This window comes from Melanerpes formicivorus, unplaced genomic scaffold (genome assembly GCF_026170545.1).
Source record: "Melanerpes formicivorus ecotype bairdi unplaced genomic scaffold, bMelFor1.0.p_v2 SCAF_10, whole genome shotgun sequence".
In the NCBI taxonomy this organism is placed as follows: Eukaryota; Metazoa; Chordata; class Aves; order Piciformes; family Picidae; genus Melanerpes; species Melanerpes formicivorus.
The window spans coordinates 8522497-8545571 of NW_027142362.1; the positions used below are offsets into that span (position 1 = coordinate 8522497).

A 23075-nucleotide genomic window follows, 5' to 3' on the forward strand; every position below is an offset into this window, starting at 1 on the left:
AGACCTTCAAGATCATCATGTCCAACCCATTAACCAATCCAACCCCCCTAAACTAAACCATGGCACCAAGCACCCCATCAAGTCTCCTCCTGAACACCTCCAATGATAAGCAAGTTAAAAAACCTATCCAGACACAGCACAACCTGCTCTGATACATACTCTCTCTTAAAAACCCCAAACAACACAACTTTATTAGAAACTTCACCTGTCAGTATCCCACTTAATTCAGTCTGACAGCTGTAAACAAAACCCAAAGTAGTTTGTTTTTATAAAAAATCATTAATATTTCCTAAAGGATGTTGTGGGAGGCGGAAAGACATCTCAAATGCAGATGAAGAACCTTGCTCTGTTTTGTGTTGTATAGAGTTGCTCATCTGCAGCTCGAAGAGCAGAGTTCTGTCCAACTGTACAGTCACAGTGCAGCTATGAAGCTCCTGGAGTCGAAGTGCTAAGAGCCAGCAATGTTTCAAAAGAATGACAGTACTTAAAAGTATTGAGGCCTTTTGGTCAAGAAGTTCATTCCAAGTATGGAGAAGAGTTACTGGTTTTCACTGGCATAGTCCAATTCTGTATCTCCATTCTTAGCTTCTGTAACTGTGGATGTGCTAACTTGAGTGTCTTCAGTGAGGTCAGCAGGGTCCTGATCAGCTGGGGTGTTAAACTCTTCTTCTGAGAAACCAGTGGAGAGCTCTGTTGGGAAAAAAAAACAACCACATTTCCTACCATGAGAAAACACTGTTGTTTCAAAGCTATCATTACATGGCGTGACAACTAGGGAGTGGTTTGTGACTTAGCCCTGAAGGAGGAACACAGTTTGAATTTGATAGCTACAGTTTGCTACCTCCTAGCAGCACTGACTCCCAGTTACACTGTGCAGTTCAGCTGTAGGAGCTGCTCAGGCTGCTGACCTTAATGATAACACTGAAGTCAAGAGTTGCTTACCATTCTGCTGAGACTGGCTGTTCCACTGCAGCTTTGCCTGCCGACGTTCCAAGGCCAGCTGCCTGTTTTTCTTGATTCGCTCTTGTTGTTCTTCTGTGAGGGTCGTACCAGGCAGAGAGTTGAGTTCCTCTACCTTTCCAGAGAAGGTACGTTCATCTTCAGCAGCTGCATCCAGTCCATTGCTTTCCCCTTCACTATCTGGTTAGAAATGAGGGGTGGGAGGGGGAAGAGAGGCAGAAATCAAACACTTCAACCCAGAGAAACTGCTCACACAAGAAGGCTGGGGAGGGACTTCTCAGGATCTCAGGTAGTGATAGGACTAGGGGGAATAGAATGAAGCTGGAGGTGGGGAGATTCAGGCTGGACATGAGGAGGAAGTTCTTCACCCTGAGAGTGGTGAAGCCCTGGAATGGGTTGTCCAGGGAGGTGGTTCAGGCCCCGTCCCTGGAGGTGTTTAAGACCAGGCTAGATAAGGCTCAGGCCAGCCTGATCTAGTGTGGGGTGTCCCTGCCCATGGCAGGGGGGTTGGAACTAGATGATCCTTGTGGTCCCTTCCAACCCTGACCGATACTATGAGGCTTCCACCACCTCCCTGGGCAACCTGTTCCAGTGTCTCACCACCCTCACGGTGAAGAGCTTCTTCCTAACATCCAACCTGAATCTACTCACTTCTAGTTTTGCTCCATTCCCCCTAGTCCTTGCTGAGGGTGCACTCAACACCATTGTCCAGATCACCAACAAAAATGTTTAAGACGACTGGTCCCAGTACTGATCCGAGGGACACCACTCGTCACTGGCCTCCACTTGGACATGGACCCATTGACAGCCACCCTTTGGGTGCACCCAGCAAACCAGTTCTTTAGCCACTGAATGGGCCATCCATCAAACCCATTCTTCACCAGCTTGGATACCAGGATGTGGTGTGGGACAGTGTCGAAGGCTTTGCTCAGGTCCAGGCGAATGATGGCAGTTGCTTGGCCTTCATCTATTAATGCTGTGACCTTGTCATAGGCAGCCACCAGGTTTGTCAGGATTTGCCCTTGGTGAAGCTGTGCTGACTGAGCACAATCAGCTCTTCATTATACTTTTGCCTCAGCAGTGCCTCCAGGAGGACCTGCTCCATGATCTTACCAGACACAGGTGAGATTAACTGGCCTATAGTTCCCTGGGACATCCCTTTTTCCCTTCTTGAAAATGGAATAGCCAGCTTTGAACTTGGTGTGTACTAGTATAGAAGATTTACTCCTTTGCCAACATTAGAACATGCAAAATGGGGGTAGTCCAACTCTGTTAGACAAACTTCACCCACCAACAGAGTAGCAGAGCACTCTTGAAAGAGTACCCAAGGTAAAATAGGCTTGTGCCTCTGCACCAGTTTAAGCCTGTGAACAAAGAAGTTAGCTGACAACAAGGTTTTGGCTTTCAATACAATACTCTAGCTTGAGCTTTTATTTCAAAACTGCATAGTTTTTCAGCTGAAGACCGAGTAGCTGTAGCAGACCACTCAGATGGTTCAAGAGTGGATCAGCAGCACATTCACACACAACTGTATGGAACCATCGCACAGAAAAATCTGATAACTCTACAGATGCTGTCGGCAGGAACCATTTGCTTTACTCTTTGTGGTGTCTTATGGCTGCATTCGGTTCCTAGCAAATGCAGCCAGCAGTGAAGACAGCCACATGTCACCAACTGCCCAAAGGTGGTCCCCAGAGGGGAGACAAGCTTTTACCACTGGTTCATTCATCCACCAGAACACCTTTCCCAAACACTGGCTGGTCTGGAGGCTGAGGTTGGGTGAACAACAGGTAGATAACTATTTCGAGAGAGACACTCAGTGAGGGCGTGAACATCTGCAAAGGCCCTCAGGAACAACTATGCAAGTCTCTTGTTTCTGCTAATAAGGACTGTTTCAAACTACCAGATGAACTCTGCTCCCTATTTTCATAAAATGTTTTAAAAAAAAAAATAACTAGTTTGAAAACATGACCTGATTGCAAAAGACTCTTGAATTATCTATCTGTTAAATGGCTGGATTTTGATACTGGAATAAGAAATACTCAGTAGAAGCTGTATGCCAAGACTGACAGGCCTAATATTGTCCACTACATCCTGACTGCCTTAAAAGCCTGTAGTATAAGAAATATGATGTCTGGTTTCTGCACCAGTAAGATCCAAGAGCTCTTTAGCCTGCATGAAAACTACAGTACAGACCAGTATGTTTACTTAGTAATTATAGGGTTAATAATTTTTCTAATAATTCTGGCAATAACACCCATTTTCCATTTCCTTTCAGCATACCACACACTTTTACGGATGTTTATATACAGGTAGCATTTTAGTTCAAGTACCAGTTTGGTTTTGTCATCTGAAGTCTCACAGAGGCTTAGTTTTAAAACAGAGGACCCTGATCTGGTCAGAAGGAGGGGAAGTAAAGGAATTTTAAGCACTGAACAAAAGCATACCAAGCATACCTTCCTTACTTGCAAAGTCTTCATGTAAAATAGGAAGGTCAAGTCTAATCCGCTTGAGGCAGGTCTGCAATTGAGAGATTAAAATACTAACATTTCATCTGGAACAAAATGTTGTGTGTGGCACTGATGTTCCTAACACTACTCCAAATTCCTATTTACACTTTATTACCCTGAAATACCAAAACACTCATCTCACTACACACCTGTTTGACCAACAAAATTTAATGCTGTGGATTGTCTTCCTAGTCCTTTACCTATAGAATAGAATAAACCAGGTTGGAAGAGACCTTCAAGATCATCGTGTCCCACCTATCACCCAACACCACCTAATCAATTAACCCATGGCACCAAGCACCCTCCAGCCTGAACCTCCCCTGGTGCAGCCTAAGACTGTGTCCTCTTGTTCTGGTGCTGGCTGCCTGGGAGGAGAGACCAACCTCTGCCTGTCTACAACCTCCCTTAAGGTAGTTGTAGACAGCAATAAGGTCACCCCTGAGCCTCCTCCTCTCCAGGCTAAGCAACCTCAGCTCCCTCAGTCTCTCCTCATAGGGCTTGTGTTCCAAACCCCTCACCAACTTTGTTGCCCTTCTCTGGACTCGTTCCAGCAAGTCAACATCCTTCCTAAACTGAGGAGCCCAGAACTGGACACAGTACTCGAGGTGTGGCCTAACCAGTGCGGTGTACAGGGGCAGAATGACCTCCCTGTTCCTGCTGGCCATACTGTTCCTGATGCAGGCCAGGATGCCATTGGCCCTCCTGGCTGCCTGGGCACACTGCAGGCTCATGTTCAGCCTATCACCCAGCCAGATGAAGCAGCAAGCTTCAGAACTCTTCTTCTGCAGGTTCAAATGTTTACAAAAACAAAAGCAAAAAACCCCACACAACCACAACAAAAATCTCCAACCAAACCAAAACCAATCGAAATCCACACACAAAATGTTCCAGCACTCTTAAGCTAATTACTTCAGTTAAAGATGTTCTGGAAAGTCAAAGTCAATTCTCTGAAGTGCTAACTCAAATAAAGGTTATAACTAAATGTAAACTTAGATGTTGGAAAGAAGCAGTTATTTAACAGTAAGAGAGAAATTAATTTGAACAACATTGTAGTCCTTCATGGTGTACACAACTGAAGTCTCCAGTGACCTTAAAGCTCTCTTCCAAGCAAAACCCACCTTCCATGCTTAAACCTACCTCTTAGACCACTCAAGAGCAGCAACACATACCTGAACTTCCGTTTTGTTTCCCAACATCTCCACTCTCTCAATAAAATCCTCAAACTGCAATTTTGGAAAGAGTCTGTGAGCCCAGTGCTCCATGTGTCGTATGAGTGTCTTCAGGTCTTCTGCCTAGGGCGTAAAATAAAGACAGACAGCTGGTGAAAGCTAAGTCAGTGGAATGCAGAGGGAGAAGAGACAAGAACATTCCTGAAAATATTAAACGACAGCAGCTTGAAAGTCTCTTGAAAATGTAAGTAATATAAAAGCATGGGTAACTTTTTCTCCCCAGTCACATCTGCAAGTGCAATTTAAAGCCATGAGAAGAGCAATCCAAGTTTGGGAAGAGTATGTCATGCTTGTTAACACAAAAAGCTTTGGGAGATAGGTGTTGCAACAGCCAGAACATTTTCAGTACCAGAAAGAGTAAAGGCCACATGTACTTGGCAGTCTCATTAGCCTCCTCCAATTTCAAAACTCTTTTTCTATAGACAATACAAAAAGAGTTTTGGAGCAGAAGTAAATAGTTTTAAGATTTTGTTAAAACATTCCTGTTTAGTTCAGCCTCAAATGCTGCTATAAAGCTGGGTACCCAGAGTGCAACGCCAATTATCTCCATATCAGATGGGCAGCAATCTCTCAAATCTAGATCGACCTCCCAGGAAACGAACAAAAGCTCACAAAATCTCACCTCATGCCCTTTACCCTTGAACTTTACGTTGTCAAACATGTGTCTTAGTGCTGGAAGTCCTCTTTCTGAAATTAACCTGGTAATGGGAAATGGGTCAAGTTACCTGAAACCCACTACTTCCTCCTAAGTAACGAAAACACACACACAAAACCCACAACAAAACTAAACCCAGAACACCAACAAATCCCCCTCACTTTCCTTTAAATAGCCCAAAGCTACAGAGCTCTATGTGAAATATGGGAGAGAAGCAGGAAACACAAAATAGGACAAAGACTGCTGCAAGACCCAAGAAGAGAACTGTGAAGAAAACTGAACGTTCAGTTTTGGTATCTATATTGGCCAAGTAAAACTACTCAGATGTATGATCAAGGTATTCACCTGTGGTATCACTGACCAACTTCACCAGTCTATTTCCAATAGAGGAAACTGGAAGTTCAGATTATTTGTGTTGCTTATAAAGAATTTCCCTCACTCCTACCACTAACTGCAAAGAAAATATTAATATCCTTTACCTTTATATGGAGTTTATCCCATTTGTAGGTAAGTGAAGCGTTAAGTGTACTTTAACTAGTGCCTTACAGCCACCATTACATTGAGGGTTTCTTTTGAAGCAGGCTTTAAATAAACTTTTTAAAAAGTACTGTGCTTGAAGCAAAATAAAGACAACTTAGCTGGAAGTGTCCTATGGATGAATAATAAATATCTCTTAAAGTATTAGTCATGTACTAAGTCCCAAGAAGATTTCCAGACAGTTAAAACAAGCAGTGGCATTACAGGTAGGCAAGGAATAAAAGGTTGAGATACAGTGCAAAAGAGGCACTTTCAACTCCAAAACTCTTGAGCTCTGACTTGGCTAAAAGCAAGCAGGGACCAGAGTCACCTTCATCATCCTCCCACAGCCACCTACCAAATTCATCACAGAAAGAAATAGTCTGTTAGAAATTACCTAGAGGCATCTAGTTTTGGCATGTGTCTTTTAACTGCTTTCCGTGTAGCTACAGCAGAATCCTTTGTTTGTGATTGCTGGTTTCCATCTGCTTCTAATAAAGAAATTAACACAAGTATATAACACATCTGACATCAACTGTAATTTCACCCTGCAAATGTTGAGTTTCTAGATTATCACAAAGGCAGCACCGCAAAAAATTCCATTGCAGGTACAGTGCTCCAAACAAACCTCTGCATATTTCCCCTTGCTTCTCCCACAACACTGATTGGGATAAAAATCCAGCACTCCAAAATATACTGAGGAATCAACTTTTCTAGCAAAGGAGATTCCTTGAAAGGGCAATTTCCTAGTTTTAGAACTCTTATATCACATTTCCAGTCTGAAGTCCATATACTTTGATTCAGGCCGGTATACAGTGCTCGACTGCAACAGACAAGGCACCACTGCTCATCTCATCTCAGAAGTCGTAACTTGTTATCATACTTGCTTTACTTTTTGTTACTTTGGACATCAAGAAGTCAGAAGGTCTCCTTTTCACGGATCAAGGAATTAAATCTACCTAAAAATCCTATTTTCTAGTGAACAAATGGACGGATCAAGGGAAACATGTTTGGCTTTATAGGCAAAGGTGAGTATAAGTAAGCAATAGATAAAACAAAATCTTTATATTGTCTATGAACTTGTTCAGTACACAGCAAGATCTTTTCAAATACCAACAATTAATTTTCACTGTCCTGAAGTTTCCTGGATTTTTCCCAGGTCACAACCTTTACAAAATCTACCAGCATCTCTCTGGAATGCTACATTCAGCAGTCTTGATCTCTTCTGAAATCCAAGTTGTAAAAAGTTAACATCTTGTTAGAAGGGGTTGAATTTCATAAAAATTCACTTGTGTACATACTTTTGTGGAACCTACAAATGTAGGCTTTTTCCAGAAGCTCAGACACATGCAATGAATAACAATTGAAATTTACAGACTGTTTTCTTATCTTCACAAGATATTTTATGCAGTAAGATCAAGGTAGCGAAGTACCACACCGAAAAGATTGATTTCACAGCATTTTGTTGCCTATACTGCAAAATGGCATATTTATGGGTCACAGATATTCACCTCCATTAGCTTGAGCCCATTCAACATCATCTCTTCCTGGAGAGGCAGGAGGTGGAAGAGGTGGGAACGTTTCATCTTCTGTATTCTCGTAATCGGGAAGATCAAACAAGTTGTTCTCCAAAGGATCCATCATTGCCACTGATGAGCTTTCTTCCCTTCCTGCAAAACACAGCAAACACGTTTGAAGAACAGCAGCAAGGCTGCTCGGAGGCAGCTAAACATCTGTTGCACACAGTGTGTCTACAGCTCTTCCAGAAAGAGATTTACCAATCAGAAAAAAAACCCAACTTTATACAAATTAAGTAAGATACGATACGGGGGGGTGACACAACCCAGCCTCACTGGACCGAGCAAGTCTGGCGTGTTTCAACTCATCAAAGTTCCCTGGGAGTGGCAGGTTCGGGTGACAGGAACAAGACAAATGGTTTTCTAACCAAAGTACGTGTAGACACAGCCGTTTACCCTTCCCATCCTTGAGAGTCAAAGACTATAGGGGGTGGGGTGAGGATTCCTCTGACTTGCAGCTTACCCGCTCGGAATCGTGTCTGGAGGATTCCCCTTTCCTGCTCCTCAAGCGAAACTCATTCCAGAGACTTTAGTACACCAGCACAAGTGACTTCAGGACGACCTAGTCTCTCCACGGCTGCATTCTCAGGCTTCATGACCGCCACCCCCACCCAGCCCTTTTTTTCTTTTTTTTTTTTTTTTTTTTTTCCTTTAATTTTTTTTTTTCTTTAATTTTTTTTTTTTTAAGGGGTTTTTGTTTCTCAGATGGTTTTAGCAACAAGAAGACACCTCAAGCAGCTCTGCGTACACCGGCCTTCGGAGGTGAGCTTCCTACCTGGAGCTGGAAAAGCCTCGGGCAGGTTGAGAGGCTCGGAAGGCTGCGAAGTTGCTCGCAAGGCTTTTCAGGGCCAGTGCTCCGAGGCTACAGTCCGGTGCCGGGCGCCACGGAGGCCCCGCTCCCTTCGCACCGCCGGAGCAAGCCCTGAAGAAAGTGAGTGCGTGGGGGTGCCTATTTGTCTTCCACGGGCGGAAAGTGGAGCGAATAGGGAGCGTCTCGTCTTTCTAAGGGAACACAGTTCCACGCACAGCAAAGCCAGCAGCTCCCGCCTCCCCACGCCGCCTCCGCTTCCTGCCCGGGCCAGGGACGGCGGCGGGCACCCGGGCGGGAAGCGCCGCGAGAGGCCGAGGTCTCGCGAGGCTCCAGACGAGCGGCCTGAGAGCAGCGGCCGTGCGCATACGCGGCAGCGCTTTTGGCGCCAAAACGCTATGGGCGGGGAGAGGCTGCTTAGGTGTTTGCCTTGATGGGACCTTGGATACTCTCTACTGCCACAGCTTCAGTCAAAAGTCGCTGGGGATGAGGGGTTTATTCGAAGTATATAAGATTTCTTGGCCCCCCTATGAGGCAGCCCCAACATTGGATTTGAAATCGCGTATGCTGAACCCTTTCTCTCCTCCGTTTTCTTTGACGAGAAGACCTAGAGCTGGTGGCAGTCCCAGGCTGTTCTCCAAGGACAGAGCCTTCCGGTAATTTAGAACTAAATGGTTTGCAGTTGTCTAAACCATAATTACTCCACCAAGTTCTCTGGGACTTGGCTGCTGTGCACATAAAATGCCTTTAAAGGGCTTAGACTGTAGGCTAAGGAAACAATAGGAGAGAGGCTCCAAGCTGCAGGCTCCAGTGCCATCAGGTTTGACAAATGCTCTCCCTATTCCTGTAGGTCAGTCCATGCAAGTGTATCCGACTTAAATTATAGGTTCTTCATCAAGCAAAATGAGACAAATTAATGTCGAGTATTAATACATTAAAGGAATTGGTTTTCCCTTATTTCTCTATAAACTTGACATCTAATATTTATGGTAATTTAATGTACTCCTTTATAATAAGACAAAATCAATTGCAGCTATTTTCCACTTGAGAAAAATAAATGACTTTTCTTGTAGTCGAATTTATTTTAACAGTTAATGCGTAGAATGTGTGTGCCCCAAAGCAGCAGCGTGTTTTATAGTCAAGAACACATTAACTATAGGGAGAACACATTAATTGATTTGTCAGCACTGGATCTAATGATCTTAACATTTTAGATACGGCCAATTTCTCCAATTGAGGCACGTGAAGTATGAAAATAAACACAAAGATATGCTAATAATAATAGATCAAGTGCTGGTAATTGCAAGCTCACAACAGTGTAAAGATTTGTGTCTCGTAAAATGACTGAAAACCAAACATCTTTGCGTTGAAAATAATAGTCACTATGCTAAAAATCTTTACGAACAAATTAATTAGGTTTTGTCCATAGCTTAAATATGTGGTCCACAACTATTAGTGTGATACAACTTTTGATGTAATTGCTTTCCTTAACACTAAAGGGGGAAGGGGGTTTGTATGGGAAACAGTTGGGTTTGAAATACTTTGCTAATGCCAGCCAAATTACTGAGAGGCTCAAGATTTCAAAATTCCCACAAATCCCTGCATATTTTCTGCAAAATCAACTGGTGAATGAAGAGAAACAATGTAGTAAGGCTCTCTGAGAGCAAAGGCAGAGAGAAGGTAGTGCTAATTTACCTGGCTTGCCCAGGTCAGCTGGTCTGAGCTCAGCTCAGTCCTGTGGTGTTTTATCTGTGCCAGAATGGGTAGGTAACAGATACTACGAAAGTGCTGGAAAGGTATAAAAAATACTATACAAAGGTTAAAACAGAAGATCACTTAAAATCTCTGCAGAGGAGTGGAGTGTTACAAAACCTACCATATTTATGCAGCTTGAATTAATCAATATATTTGAAGAGCATTTAATTAGAGACTGGATTTGATGACCGAAGTGGTTCTTTCCAGTCCTATGCCCTTAATTAAATGAAAAGCATATGCTGGTGGGCATTGATTATCGGTTTTTCCTCAGGAAATAGATAACCAGCCCACATGCTGATAAAATAATAAGTCAAGGAGAAAAAGAAACCAAAAACACAAACAAACCCCCCCCAACCCATAGCTGGCCTCTATTCTAGAAAAGACTACGGGTTTCTAGTTGAGGTGAAATGGAAATATTACTTGTTTATTTCTGTATTGGATAGTGTCATTTCTCTAGAAAACACACAGAAAATTGGCACCTTAGTTTATATTTCAGTCTTATTTCCTGGTTTATGTTACATGTAGTATATGGCAAAGAAAATCTGTAAAATGGATAATTGGCTGCTTTTACATTTGAAGGGTTTTTCTGCTATAGGAGTAGTACTTGTTCTGCAAAACCCCTGCAAGTATCACATTGGCAAAGTCATTTTGAACATTAAGCTTTTCTTAAACATTTAAGATTGCGTTCTGATCCACAGGGTTCTTTTTTAACCCTTTTTGCTTGAGGAAAAGAAGAGAAGGCTCCGAGGTGACCTAATTGTGGCCTTCCAGTATCTGAAGGGGGCCTACAGGAAGGCTGGGGAAGGACTTCTCAGGATCTCAGGTAGTGACAGGACTAGGGGGAATGGAATGAAGCTGGAGGTGGGGAGATTCAGGCTGGACATGAGGAGGAGGTTCTTCACCATGAGAGTGGTGAAACCCTGGAATGGGTTGTCCAGGGAGGTGGTCGAGGCCCCATCCCTGGGGGTGTTTAAGACCAGGCTGGATGAGACTCTAGCCAGGCTGATCTAGTGTGGGGTGTCCCTGCCCATGGCAGGGGGGTTGGAATTAGATGATCCTTGTGGTCCCTTCCAACCCTGAATGATACTGTGATACTATGAAAACAAGATGTTCAAGACAAGTGGTGATCTTTGGCTGAAAGTCAGTTTGTCTGTCAGCCCCCTATTTTTGATCCTATTAGCCAATTCCCATCAAGTTTGAATCGGGATACTTAAATTTCATTGTTATGGGACTAATTATTTCTGTAAATTGCTTTGTAAACCACTAAATTGGTTTAAAATTATTAAATCTTACCAAATAAAAGTTTGTATGAATGTGTTTTGTCAGTAAAATGTGCAGTTTTACATGGCAATTGAGTTGGGTTAATTTAGTGCTATAATTATTCTATACAATATTCATGTTTTCCATTTCATGCAAGAAATGAGATGAGAGAAAAAAGTGATAATGAAGACAAGCTTCTTTGTTCAATTTCTATTTACAGAGACATCTTTTAGTTCTATTTTTCCAAGCAGTGGTGGAATTAATGAATCAGTAAGTCTCCCTGCTCAGAAATCATCTTTTCCTTCAGAAAACACCTGTTTGTAAAGAAAACCCAATTCTTTCCATGAAGAATAGTCAAATTCCTCAGCTGTGTTTTGTTCTGGCTAGGGAAGTATGCTTGATTTTAGTTGCAACTGCACATAAGTTAAACCCATGTGTTTGACAGAAGTTCAACCTACAACCATCTTGAAACATTTTAAATGTGCTATATAATCATATAAAAGAAAAATGGTCTATGCCTATATAGACTGATGTGACAACCATCATAAAATATCAATGATCACTAAACAAATAAGGTGTTTTGTGAGGCTTTGAGCAAAACCTAGAGGCCACCCAGCTCTGGGGTCCTTCTGAGGCTCCAGGAGAATTACAGTGTCTGAGGAACCTGATGGTGGCAGCAGGACTTCCACAGAAATTATTCCTGTGGTGGAATCAATCCATGTAGAATCTCAGCATGGTGAGGGTTGGAAGGGACCTCTGGAGATTATCTAGTACAACCTCCCTGCAAAAGCAGGGTCACCCACAACAGATTGCCCAGGATCACAATGTCCAGGCAGGTTTGGAATCTCCAGAGAAGGAGACTCCACAACTTCTCTGGGCATCTCTGGCACTCTCACCGCAAAGAAGTTTTTCCTTACGTTTAGGTGACTATTTCTATAAAGTCCATGGCTTTACTTATCTGTTCAGTCAATTCAAAATATATTTTCGTGATGTATGTCAAAAGGACTTTTAAAAGAGATGAGTGAAATCAGTAGTTTTTCAACGTCCACAGCTGTGTGTCTGCAGTGCAAATATGAAGTTCTCCAGAGGAGGGAGCTGTCTTGTAACAGCTGGAATTGGATGGAGGGAGCGTGGTTTGAACGGCGAAGATGTGAAAATAGAAGTTTAATCTTTTCCTGTTTAGAAACAGGCAAAATGTCAGGAACGACATAGCGTTTATGCATAACATAGAGGGAAGTTTGTTCATAATCTCATTTTCTCTTAAAGCATTATTGATAGCTTTTCTAAAAATAACCCAACCCAGTTACCCTTCAGGTCCACTTCAAGTTGGCATTTTATGATCCTACGATTCTAAACTATTATTTTGCTTTTGCAAACCACAAAATTTAACAACATATGGAATTCAGAGCGGTTCTTTATACCAAGTATTTACAACCGAAGTTTTGTTGTGGAATTTGCTCTGCACTTTTCTCATCAGATGAGTCAGTCAGTGAGAGCCACACTTCTTTATTGCTGTTTCAAACATTCTGCATTCCAAAATCTCAGTTCTCAGTGGATATATCCAGTCAGCCATCTGATGTGTTGGCTTTTTGTCTCATGGAGGAAAACAATGTTGCAAGGAGAAAAATAATTCAAGCTATAGGGAATTTCACAAATCATAACTAAAATTCTTCTTTCTTCAGTCCAAATGTTTGAAAGAAAAGAAAAAGCTTTCTTGCAATAATCTTTTCGGGGAAAAGAGGCCATATTTTGCAACACAGCAGAATAACTGTAGTTGCATAACTCATGTGGCCAATTACAGCATAACTAAACTGCAGCTATATGAGGCACATACAGTAATTGTGCATTCAGTACCTGTCTGGTATTCACATGTTCTCTGCAAAGGAGTCCAGTGCTTCAGACAAAGGAGCTCTTGCACTTCCCCAGTCATGGGAGCTCGTGAGCTGTTTCTGCTCCTTGCCTGGAGTCACAAGCACAGCGCTGAAGCTACTGCTAGAGCAGCTGCTGAGCAAGAAGGAAGGCATTTCTAGGTATTGATCCTTTTCTGCTCTTATGCAAAAGACATAAAGCAGAGAAATATATTACCAGTTATAGTGGTCAATGCTGGAACTGCCCCCAAAGTGGATTTTTAACTATTCTACTCAGTACCATGCCATCAACTACCACCTTAGCACCCAGGCATTCAGTGCTACCTCAATTCTTGGCTCACATGTCTGTGAGAGATTCCATTTACCACTTCAGCAAATTTATGAGTAACTGCAGAGTGTTTTCTTCAAGGTGTATCACATTTGTTGACAGAGCACTGTGCAGTGCAAAAACTTACAGTAGTGGTAAGAAACTCTCAGCTGTGTCAGAAAGCAGAATAAATCTGCTTCATGGGTAACTTCTCAGGGTAGAGGCCTTTAAAGAGTTTCTATCTGAATTCTGCTGGATTCAGGCCACAAGAAACTGATCTTTCAAAGAAACACAAATTTTATCAATCTGCTTCACAGCAGTACAGGCAGGGTTGTATTGCCACTCTGTTCACAAAAGTTAAATGTATTTGACTTTGATCTCCTGAGTTTTATGATTAGCATATAACTGTCATGGCTACACTGCCTGTGTGTAATATCCAGACTGGCTTTGGTGATCCAACTAGAGCCATTGGTGGTACTCTGATATTCTAAGATTCCAAGTTCTACAATTCAATATCAGGAATCTTTACATTTAAATTCTCCCTCTTGGAAAGAGAACTGCTATTGAGGAACAGCTGGTCCCAACTGAATGAAAAGCATGTATTTTACACTTAAAGCAATTTTGCCTACCCAAGGAGAAACCACTGGAGCAAGGGCATTCAGTGGTACTCAACAAAGGGTGACACACACTTTGAGGCAGCCCTGGTTTGTTAATGGGATGGATGTGTTTTGGGCTGACAGACCAGTGCTGTGTCAGCTGGTCTAGCTGAGACATCACAGGACATGGTCATCCCATTTACCACTGCTCCTCCTGGGATCCCTCTGCTCCTGCTGCTCTTCATGGTGTGGTTCATATATCCTCAAGGATTATGTGGTAAACTTTTTTTTTCTAAAAATGAGTACTTTAGAGCTGTGTGGAAGCAAGCTGGTGTTAAAGCAAGGCAGTGTTCAGTGTAAATCCCAGTGTGGAAGCTTTTAGGGGCAGTAAGGTGTCTTTTGTTCTCTGAAATTGTAACCTTGTATTTACATGCGTGTTTTTCTCCCCAGAATTCCCTATTCAAAAGAAGCACTGTTCTCCCCATGGCTAGGGTCCCCTTGCTGTAAAACAGCTCAGGATTTGCACATCAGGACTTCTGTGTCCAACCTTAAATTACAGAAACAGTGGGTTCATAAAAGTACAATCCCCATATCCAACACTGATTTAAACATTTATTTACTGAATCTGATTTCCTCAGCCATACATTCTTGCTTTTGTACCTCAAAACATAGAATCATAGGGCTTGGGTGGGAAGGGGCGTTTAAAGGTCACTTAGTTCAATGCTCCTGCAGTCAGCAGGGACATCTGCAACTAGAGCAGCTTACTCAGATTCCCATACCAACCTGACCTGCAGTGGTTCCAGACATGGGGCATTTCACACCTCTCTGGGCAACCTGGACCAGTTTCTCACCACTCTCAGTGTAAAAAATTTATTTCTTTTCTCCAGTCTGAATCCGCCTCTTTTCAAACCATGACCCTTTGTCCTATCACAACAAGCCCTTCGCAAAAGCCTGTCTGCAGCTTTCTTCTCAGTCCCTTTATGTTCTTAAAGGCCACCAGAAGGTCTCCTTGGAACCTTCTCTTCTCCAGGCTGAACAACCACAACTCTCTCAGTCTGTCCTCACATCATTGTTGTGGCCTCCTCTGGCCCTGCTCTTAACAGGTTCACATCCTTCTTGTGCTGAGAGCTCATGATAGCAAGCTCCTGGAAAATAAAGTTATGTCTTCAGGCTCAGCAAAATAATGTACTTACAGAAATGTAGAGAGTCAAGTCAAACTTGACAGGAATGTACAGACATAAATCCTTCATCACATCTTGGACCAGCACTGTGCATGTGAAGCACTACGGCAGTGCTTTAACACCAGCAGCTCAGGCTCCTCATTTTCCTACTCGTGTTAAGTGTTTATAATTGACAGTTCTGTAACTGTAATCCTCACTTTCCATTTTTAATTCAAGCAGTTACTTGGGGGAAAATTTAGCAGCCGTTAGTACCCCAACTGAGGCTCGTGTTTTAATTACCAGTGCAGTGGTTTCCACATCGGGGCACGTTAACGATTGCATAGGAGGGAGATAAACGAACTGCTCCGCCAAACCGCGTCTGAACCGCGGGGATTTCCCTGCGGAGAAAACCACAGCGCTTGTTGGGAGCAGCGGATTTAAATAATCGCCCTGAGAATTCTCCATCCCAAAACCCAAATAAAAAAAACTTGACGCTAAGCCATCACCCCTGTGAACCAGGGAGGGGCGGTGGCGGGGCCGCGCAGTGCCGGTACCCGGAGCTCCCCCGCGCCGCCTCCGCCCCGCACCGTGCGATTCCCCTACCCGCAGGTGCGGGCAGAGCGCAGTGAGGGCAGGGCTTCAGTCGGGCTTCACTGCTCGGAGCGCGCTTGCGCCTGCCCACCGCGCCTGCGCTGCGGGCGGGCCGGGGCGGTGCGCGCAGGCGCAAACCCGAAAAAGGGCACATTTTGAGCCCGGGCAGGTTTCCCCATCGGGAGTTGCTGGGAGGGGGAGAGCTTGGCGCTGTTAGTCGGGGGAGGCCGGCGCTGGGCGGGAGGGGTGGTGCGGCGCGGGTCTGGTGGCGGCATCACAGGCACCTGCCCGCTGAGGAGACTGCCCGCAGCCCGCGGCAGCACCGGCGGTGAAGGTAGCCCCCAACTTTGCTGCGCCGCAGGAAGTCCCTCGAACCTGGCCGAAGTGGGACCGGGGATTCTCCGTCCGCTACCCTCTGCGCCGTCTGGGGGCGAAAATGCCAAAGAAGAAGCCCGGGCCGATTCAGCTCAACCCCGCTCCGGATGGATCCGCCGTCAACGGGACCAGCTCCGCAGAGTGAGTGAAGCCTGTTCTGGGGGTGGTCGGGGCTTTAGCGGGGCTGCCCGCGCTTTGCGGTAGCCGACGTCCGGCATCCCTGAGGTGAGGGGCGCGGTCGTCCGTGCTGCAGCCTTTCCGCCGCCCGGAGCCGTGCGGTGTGCGCCCGCGGGCCGGCCCCTGCCGGGGAAAGCGCCTGTCCGAGGCGGTGAAGTGGCAGCAGCAGCGCGTCTGGGTTACTTTCTCCTTAAGTCGTCGTGCTCTAAGCCGGCACGGCCTGCTTTCCAGAAAAATCAAAATTATCGATTGCTGGGGTTGCATTCCGCTCCCCCCCCCCCCGCCCCAGCCCCCTCGGGGTACCTGCTGAGAGTCTCCTCAGCGGAATAAGTGGATGGTGTCACCGGCAATAAACAAACTCTGTCAGATGTGCAACGTAAATAAGCTGAGAAAAAAATAGAAGAAAACTTGTGTCGCTCACTTCTTGTAGTCTTATAATACTATCCATTGAACCCTCAGATTACATAATTATCTACTCACTACACCTTTCCAGTAACGTATTTCATCAGTGTGTGTGTTTGAGAAATTACTGAAAATCACAATTTCGTAGAAAAGGCATTTGTTTGTTGTTTTATGGCAGGCATTTGTCATTGGTTTTCCTTGGCTTTAAAACAAACTACCGCAGGTTTCAGTCCATCTGTTTTTCAGTAATGATCGTGTTAGGCTAGGTACGGCAGTGAGTGTGCATGGAGGAAAGGCTGCTGAGCTTTCTGTGACACAAACATTGCACCGTATCAGGGTCTGGAAGGTAGGTCTAAGCTAATCATCATGTCACATGTGGGGATGAAAAAAAGAGTGAAGGTTGAATTGTTACTTATCCAGCATGAATCCTCTGAGTTTATGGATCTTGGTGCGTATGGAGGCTTCAGATATGCAGATTCAGTTCTAGCACCCCAATGAAGTGTTATTAAAGGTTTTGCTCTGAGGTTAACAGGTCTGTGTTCACAATCTGATTTTTACATTCCGGTGATAGGCTAGCTCTTAACTGAGCCTTGAACAAAGGTGCATCTCGGAAAAACAGATTCCTCTCCCTGTATGGTCAGTTTGGTCTTCTCCTGGGTATGAAAACTGAGCTGTGATAACGCTCATTTACTCCTCTGACAGAGTAGTGAGACATACAAGTCTTAGGCTTTACAGCACTCTGCATGTATCATTGTTGCACGTTTGCAGACAGGCTCAGATCTCATTTGACCACGAGAACACCTCAAAATAAATAACTAATATAATCAGCATCTAGCAGCTCTAGCTGTGACATTTCTGGCAAACTCCTTTGATGAAGAAGTGAGAGATGAGCTGTTTAAAAACTGTTCTTTGGCAAGTGTTACTGACTATATCTGAGCATTATGATCTGAGTATTACGCAGTTATTCTGGATTCATAGGGGGGAAATACTGGGTTTACATTTACTTTTATAGCAGTTTGCATTTTATTTTCTGTGGGCTCAGTTGATTTAGTCCTTAGGGATCTCTCTTGCATATTAGTCTTGTTTTCTAGAATGATTCTAGCAGCTGCTGGTTTTCGTACCTGAAGTCAATCCCCAAACATACAGCCTATTAAATACAGTATTTCTTCACTCAGATGTGATTAATTTTAAATTGTTTATACATGTCTGATACTCATTTACTTGTTGGAAACCTTTGGAGACTCGTAGGAGTGTTGAGGATTGTTTACACTGATGAACTATTTTGCTTCATTTTCTGGTTTGTATGTTGACTTGCTTGTATGTGTGTCTCCTAGGCTGCTTCTCTTTGTCCTATAAGACCTTCTACCCAGCTCTTGCCAGGCTTAGAGTTGTGTTGAGTATTTCAAAAAGAAGTAGCTTAGAGAAAGTAAATCCAGCAACCTGTTGTCCTATAAACAGCCATAATTAATTAATTGTGGAAATGCCTGCTCATGCTGCTAATATTAACTCCTCATTGTGAAACGTTTCAAATAGCAAATAATATTTACATCACCATTTGGAAATGTTTTGGAAATTAAACTGAAAACTGTTGGGCTTTTTCCTTCATCTGTAGAATTGTTTCTTTTTTTGTGGGTTTTTTCCTCTCCTGCTCTGTGCTGCTTTTTTTTGTTTCCCCTTTTTGGTTACTGTTTGAAATCCGTAGTGTTTGTCAGCCTGTGTACATTGTCAAGCTTTTAAAGTATGCTGTGCATCTGTGAACTACCATATTAACACTTTATAAAGCTCTGTTCCCGGTACGATGGAATTTTGGCTACGTGCGTCTCCAGTTACTCATTTGCTTCTACAATACACAAACCTGTCACTTTGCAAATGATCTTGGATGCTTCCCTGCTCTTCAGAGAGAGTCTCTGAAGATAAAGAATGAGAGAAGCTCAAATTACTTAGTTGAGTGAAATGAAAATTCAGAGCGAGGTGCTACAATTTCTGTCAGTAAATGCATGAAGGACCTAAACATCCAGAAGGAAGGAAGTTATTTAGGCCCAAAGGCAATGCTGGCACAAAATCAAACAGCTATGTATTGGCCATCTGTTGTAGGTTGGAATTCGGAAACTTTCTAGCTGTCAGAGGTAGAGGGTTCTGTAACACACTCCAGTGAGTATTTGACCCTCGGAATCTCTTGCTAATTTTAAAAGATTGAAGCTTAATACTTTCAGGAATGAGTATATATGACACTTTGACTTCCTGAAAGAGAGGAAGGGGAAAGGGAGGAAGTGAAAGAAGGGTTGGATGATTCAGGATGTCCTGCTTTCCATTCTTGTCTTGTCCTGTCTTCATCCTTATTTGGCAATGGTAACTCATTGACTGGAGTAAGAAGGAGTCTATAGCGTGAGGTATAGGGCTTTAAGAAGACTGCATGAGGCCTGGATCTTACTTGCCTGACTCCTTAACTTTTATTTCTTTTCCCTGGCAAGGTAGCATAAAGGAGAGTTAGTGTACTTGCAGTCTAAATGTACGTATACTGAATGTTTTAATGAAAATATCACAGTGCTTTTCTCTGGAAACAATTTTTGTTATTTGCAGCAATTACTTGAATTATTTGTACAGGATGTTGTGGTTCTCTCTAGGGCCTTCCAAATCCCTAGCTGGACAGTAAAGACAGCTTAATGCAAGGTTTTCCTATGTTATGAGCTTCACTTCTGTTTTTTGATGCTTTCCGCTGAGGAGCGGTTGCACAGAAAGAGTCGAACCTGTGCTGCTGTTCTTGACCCTCCATTTTGCTTTAGATCCTCAGAATGAAACCAAAATGATACTGGCCAGCTGCTGGTTTAATTTCATTCTGGTACTTTGGGAGCTGCACAGTTACACTTGTGTAGAGATCTTGCAGAGAAAATGGGGGGGGAACCAACCAAATGTGAAAGAAAATGAATAAAAGGAACACTTGGCTTCTGACTGAACATGCTGGGATGGTTTACTGTCTAGTAGCCAAAGGAAGCAGGACAAAATTTCCACTTTGTGTTCCTTTCAAACTTCTAACTTATTTTGAATATCTGACAGTCATTACTCAATTTATGTGTTTCTTTAGAGCCAAGCTAGGCCCAGAATAGGTAGTAGAAACTCTGCAAAGAAGCAGGAGGTTTCAAGATCATGCCACTTTCTCTAATGCAGTAAGCTTTTTTTTCACCTGAACATTACTTCATGCCACTCTTTACCTGCATCTACTGTAAAAAAAAAACACAAACCAATCAATAGAAAGGGTCATATTTATAATGAGAGAGGTAATTTGATACAAAATGCCTGTGAAGACAAAGTGCAGCTAAGTTTTAATTTGCTGTAGGTAGGCAGGTAAGGCATGTGTGGTGATATGCACAAACCATGCTGAGACAGAAGTACCACTGTTGTGTCTCAGGATTTTATATTGAGGGGCATATCTTGGATACTTGTTTGCTTGTTGTTTATGTATCACCCTGGATGAAAACTTACCATTAACCAGCCATGGTCTCTCACATGGTAGAATGTAACAGGAGCACCCTGTTGTTCTTCAGCATTGGTGTCGGCTAATGTCTTTGGCACATTGAGTCTTACAGTGGCTCATCACTGAATAACCAAATTCTGGCTTTAATATGTTCAGTTAATGTATGTATTATATGATTTTCAATTATGTAAATACACTACTGATTATTAACTGGTTTGGCTTCTTAAAAATCATATTTAATGAGGTTCAAGTTGAGGCTTGATCCTTTTTTTTAATTAAAAAAAAAGGTCTAAACATGGTTAAGTGCCCTCCATCATTCACTGTCCATTCTCACTCAAAAGGAGATCTCCTTCTGGTACACAGGTCTTCTCATTGCAGATGCTCTGGAGCTCCGCCTTGTTTCAGTACAGTCTGGATGAGTCCTTGACCAGTCCAAATGGTGGGGCTGTGTTTCCACACCTGGAGCAGTTGATTCCAGTGACTCCTTCCTCCCTTCAGAGCAAAAGCAAATTGACTTGCGCTTCAGTGCTCAGCTTCCCATGCATCCAGGAGTTGGGATCCCACCAGAAACACAGATGGGGTCCACTCCTTGTATTTTGATGGCATCAGTGCACTGTGTGCCTATACCTACTAAAGCTTTAAACTCTTGTGACTTCCACTTGCCAAGCCATTACTTCTGTACAGTCCAATAATATCAGCAGCAGATTCAATTCAAGCCATGATGCTTGGTTGCCTGTTTTTGTATTGTATAAGTGCTCACACTGAGAAGGTTGTTCAGATTGAAATGGCTTTTTCTCCCCCCCATCTGTTTTAAAAAGTTCCAAAGAATACAAACTGTGTCTGTACTTTAGCCACAACTGGTGTCTCCTGAATGATGCTTAAGCTGTGATCTCTACTGTGGGAGGACAGGGCCAAGCAAATCTCTGATGTTAGCGAGGTATAATGTGAGGTAGAACGAGCAGAGTGAGATGATGCTCTTGGTAGAGGAGGACTAAGGACAGTGTGAAAGAATGCTTTTGTTTTGTGTTTAATTAGATAACAGAGAAGAGCAACAAAGTTGGTGAGGGGTTTGGAACACAAGCCCTATGAGGAAAGACTGAGGGAGCTGGGGTTGCTCAGCCTGGAGAAGAGGAGACTCAGGGGTGACCTTATCACTCTCTACAACTACCTGAAGGGAGGTTGTAGACAGGCGGATGATGGTCTCTTCTCCCAGGCAACCAGTACCAGAACAAGAGGACACAGTCTCAGGCTGCGCCAGGGGAGGTTCAGGTTGGATGTTAGGAAGAAGTTCTATACAGAGAGAGTGATTGCCCATTGGAATGGACTGCCCAGGGAGGTGGTGGAGTCGCCGTCATTGGAGGTGTTCAGGAGGAGACTTGATGGGGTGCTTGGTGCCATGGGTTAGCTGTTTGGGTGGGTTGGATTGGTTGATGGGTTGGACGTGATGATCTTGAAGGTCTCTTCCAACCTGGTTTGGTTTATTCTATTCTAAACAGTTGTAAACAAAATTAGCCAATGGAATTTAGATCTTACTTTAATATGCTCTAAAGAACTATGTCTTTGAGAAGTATTTAAGAAGTTAAGTTGTTTTCCAACCATAGTGATTCTGTGATTCTATCTTTATCACCTTAGGAACTGTATTTTTTGAAGGACATGGCCTCCAAGAAAGTGCAGAGATAAGGCTGTGGTGCTGTTATTGGTGGTGCTTACACCCATAATGGCCAATTCTGAGCAATTCTCTTTTTTAAAAGTCTTAATTATAGTACCTCAGTGCCTTAGAAACATAAAACCAGAAAAGTCATTTTGTAGAAATGGATGACTAGAAAATTGCAGCCATAGGTTAAGAACAGCACTATTAATTTGTCAGTTTTTTTCTAGTTGTTTCTTGCTGATTTTTTTCGCCTCTTTAAATCACATTTAATGAAGCCCCTGAATAACTGCCATGCCCTCTGAGTACAACTGCCTGTGTCTGATAGTCAAAGAAGAATTTGGGAATAAAAACTGGTCTGAGCTCCAGTTTGTGTTACAGATTGCAAAATAAATAGTTACTTATGTGACAATTGCAAGATGCCTTGTTTTTCTCCATCTTTCTCAAGAGAATTTCACTTGGGACTTTGTAGGAGTAGGAAAGGAGATTCTCTCTCATTATCGGTGGTGTAGGGTTTTTTTTGGTCTTTAAGTTTGCCTTGTAAAATGGAGTGGCATGAGCAGCAGAATCAGTGGGTTGTTTTCCAGTAGACCTTGGTCCAAGAGGATTTCTCTGGGCACCTCACTGCAAGGGAAATGTGGAGGTGTTGGAGTGAATGCAGAGGAGGGCAACGAAGCTGGTGAAGGGCCTGGAGAATAAATCTGATGAAGAATGACTGAAGGAGCTGGGGCTGTTCAGTTTGAAAGAGAGAGGGCTGAGGGGAGACCTCATGGCTCTCTACAACTACCTGAAAAGACATTCTAGAGAGGCTGGTGCTGGTCTCTTCTCACAGGAAATTAGTGATAGAACAAGAGGGAATGGCCTCAAGCTGCAACTGCATAGGTTTAGACTGGAGTTGGGGGGGGAAAAAAAGAGTGGTCAGGCATTGGAATGTGCTGCCCAGGGATGTGGTTTAAACGCATCCCAGGATGTGTTTAAAGGTCGTTTTGATGGGGTGCTTGGGGATATGGTTTAGGGGTGAACCATGTAGAGTAGGGCTGTCGGCTGGTCTTGGTGATCGTGAGGGTCTTTTCCAATCTGACTGTTCTGTGATTCCATGGAGTGATTTCTTTGTCATGTTTGGGTTTTTTTTGGGGGGATAAGAGTTCAGATGAAGAAGATTTTCATACCTGGTTTCAATGCTTGCTCAGCCTTTCTTCTGGGGGGGGG

General features: G+C 43.4%; 2 protein-coding genes and 1 non-coding gene across 4 annotated transcripts in view; 1 reads left to right on the top strand and 2 right to left on the bottom strand.

Moving 5' to 3' along the window:
- Window positions 1–165: 165 nt before the first annotated feature.
- Window positions 166–8536, bottom strand: TIPIN (TIMELESS interacting protein). Of its 2 annotated transcripts, none has more exons than XM_068143532.1 (8): window positions 8223–8536; window positions 7382–7540; window positions 6268–6361; window positions 5322–5397; window positions 4640–4762; window positions 3417–3480; window positions 943–1140; window positions 166–690 (listed from the first exon to the last, which is right to left on the bottom strand). In XM_068143532.1, exons 2-8 carry the CDS (start codon window positions 7512–7514, stop codon window positions 539–541), a joined length of 840 nt encoding a protein of 279 aa, XP_067999633.1. In that variant the 5' UTR covers window positions 7515–7540; window positions 8223–8536; the 3' UTR covers window positions 166–538. The 2 variants fall into 2 exon arrangements, with proteins under 2 accessions (XP_067999633.1, XP_067999634.1); XM_068143533.1 differs by lacking the exon at window positions 8223–8536 and adding an exon at window positions 7911–8073.
- On the bottom strand, window positions 2488–2624 carry LOC137444085 (small Cajal body-specific RNA 14). Its single transcript, XR_010988068.1, has one exon. It is a non-coding gene; the product is annotated as a small Cajal body-specific RNA 14 (non-coding RNA).
- Window positions 8537–16015: 7479 nt separating the features above from the next.
- MAP2K1 (mitogen-activated protein kinase kinase 1) overlaps window positions 16016–23075 on the top strand; it is a 40631-nt gene continuing 33571 nt past the window's right edge. The window contains exon 1 of the mRNA XM_068143535.1: window positions 16016–16308. Coding sequence (XP_067999636.1) covers window positions 16229–16308 — 80 coding nt within the window. The 5' untranslated portion in view covers window positions 16016–16228. The remainder of the gene's footprint in view (window positions 16309–23075) is intronic.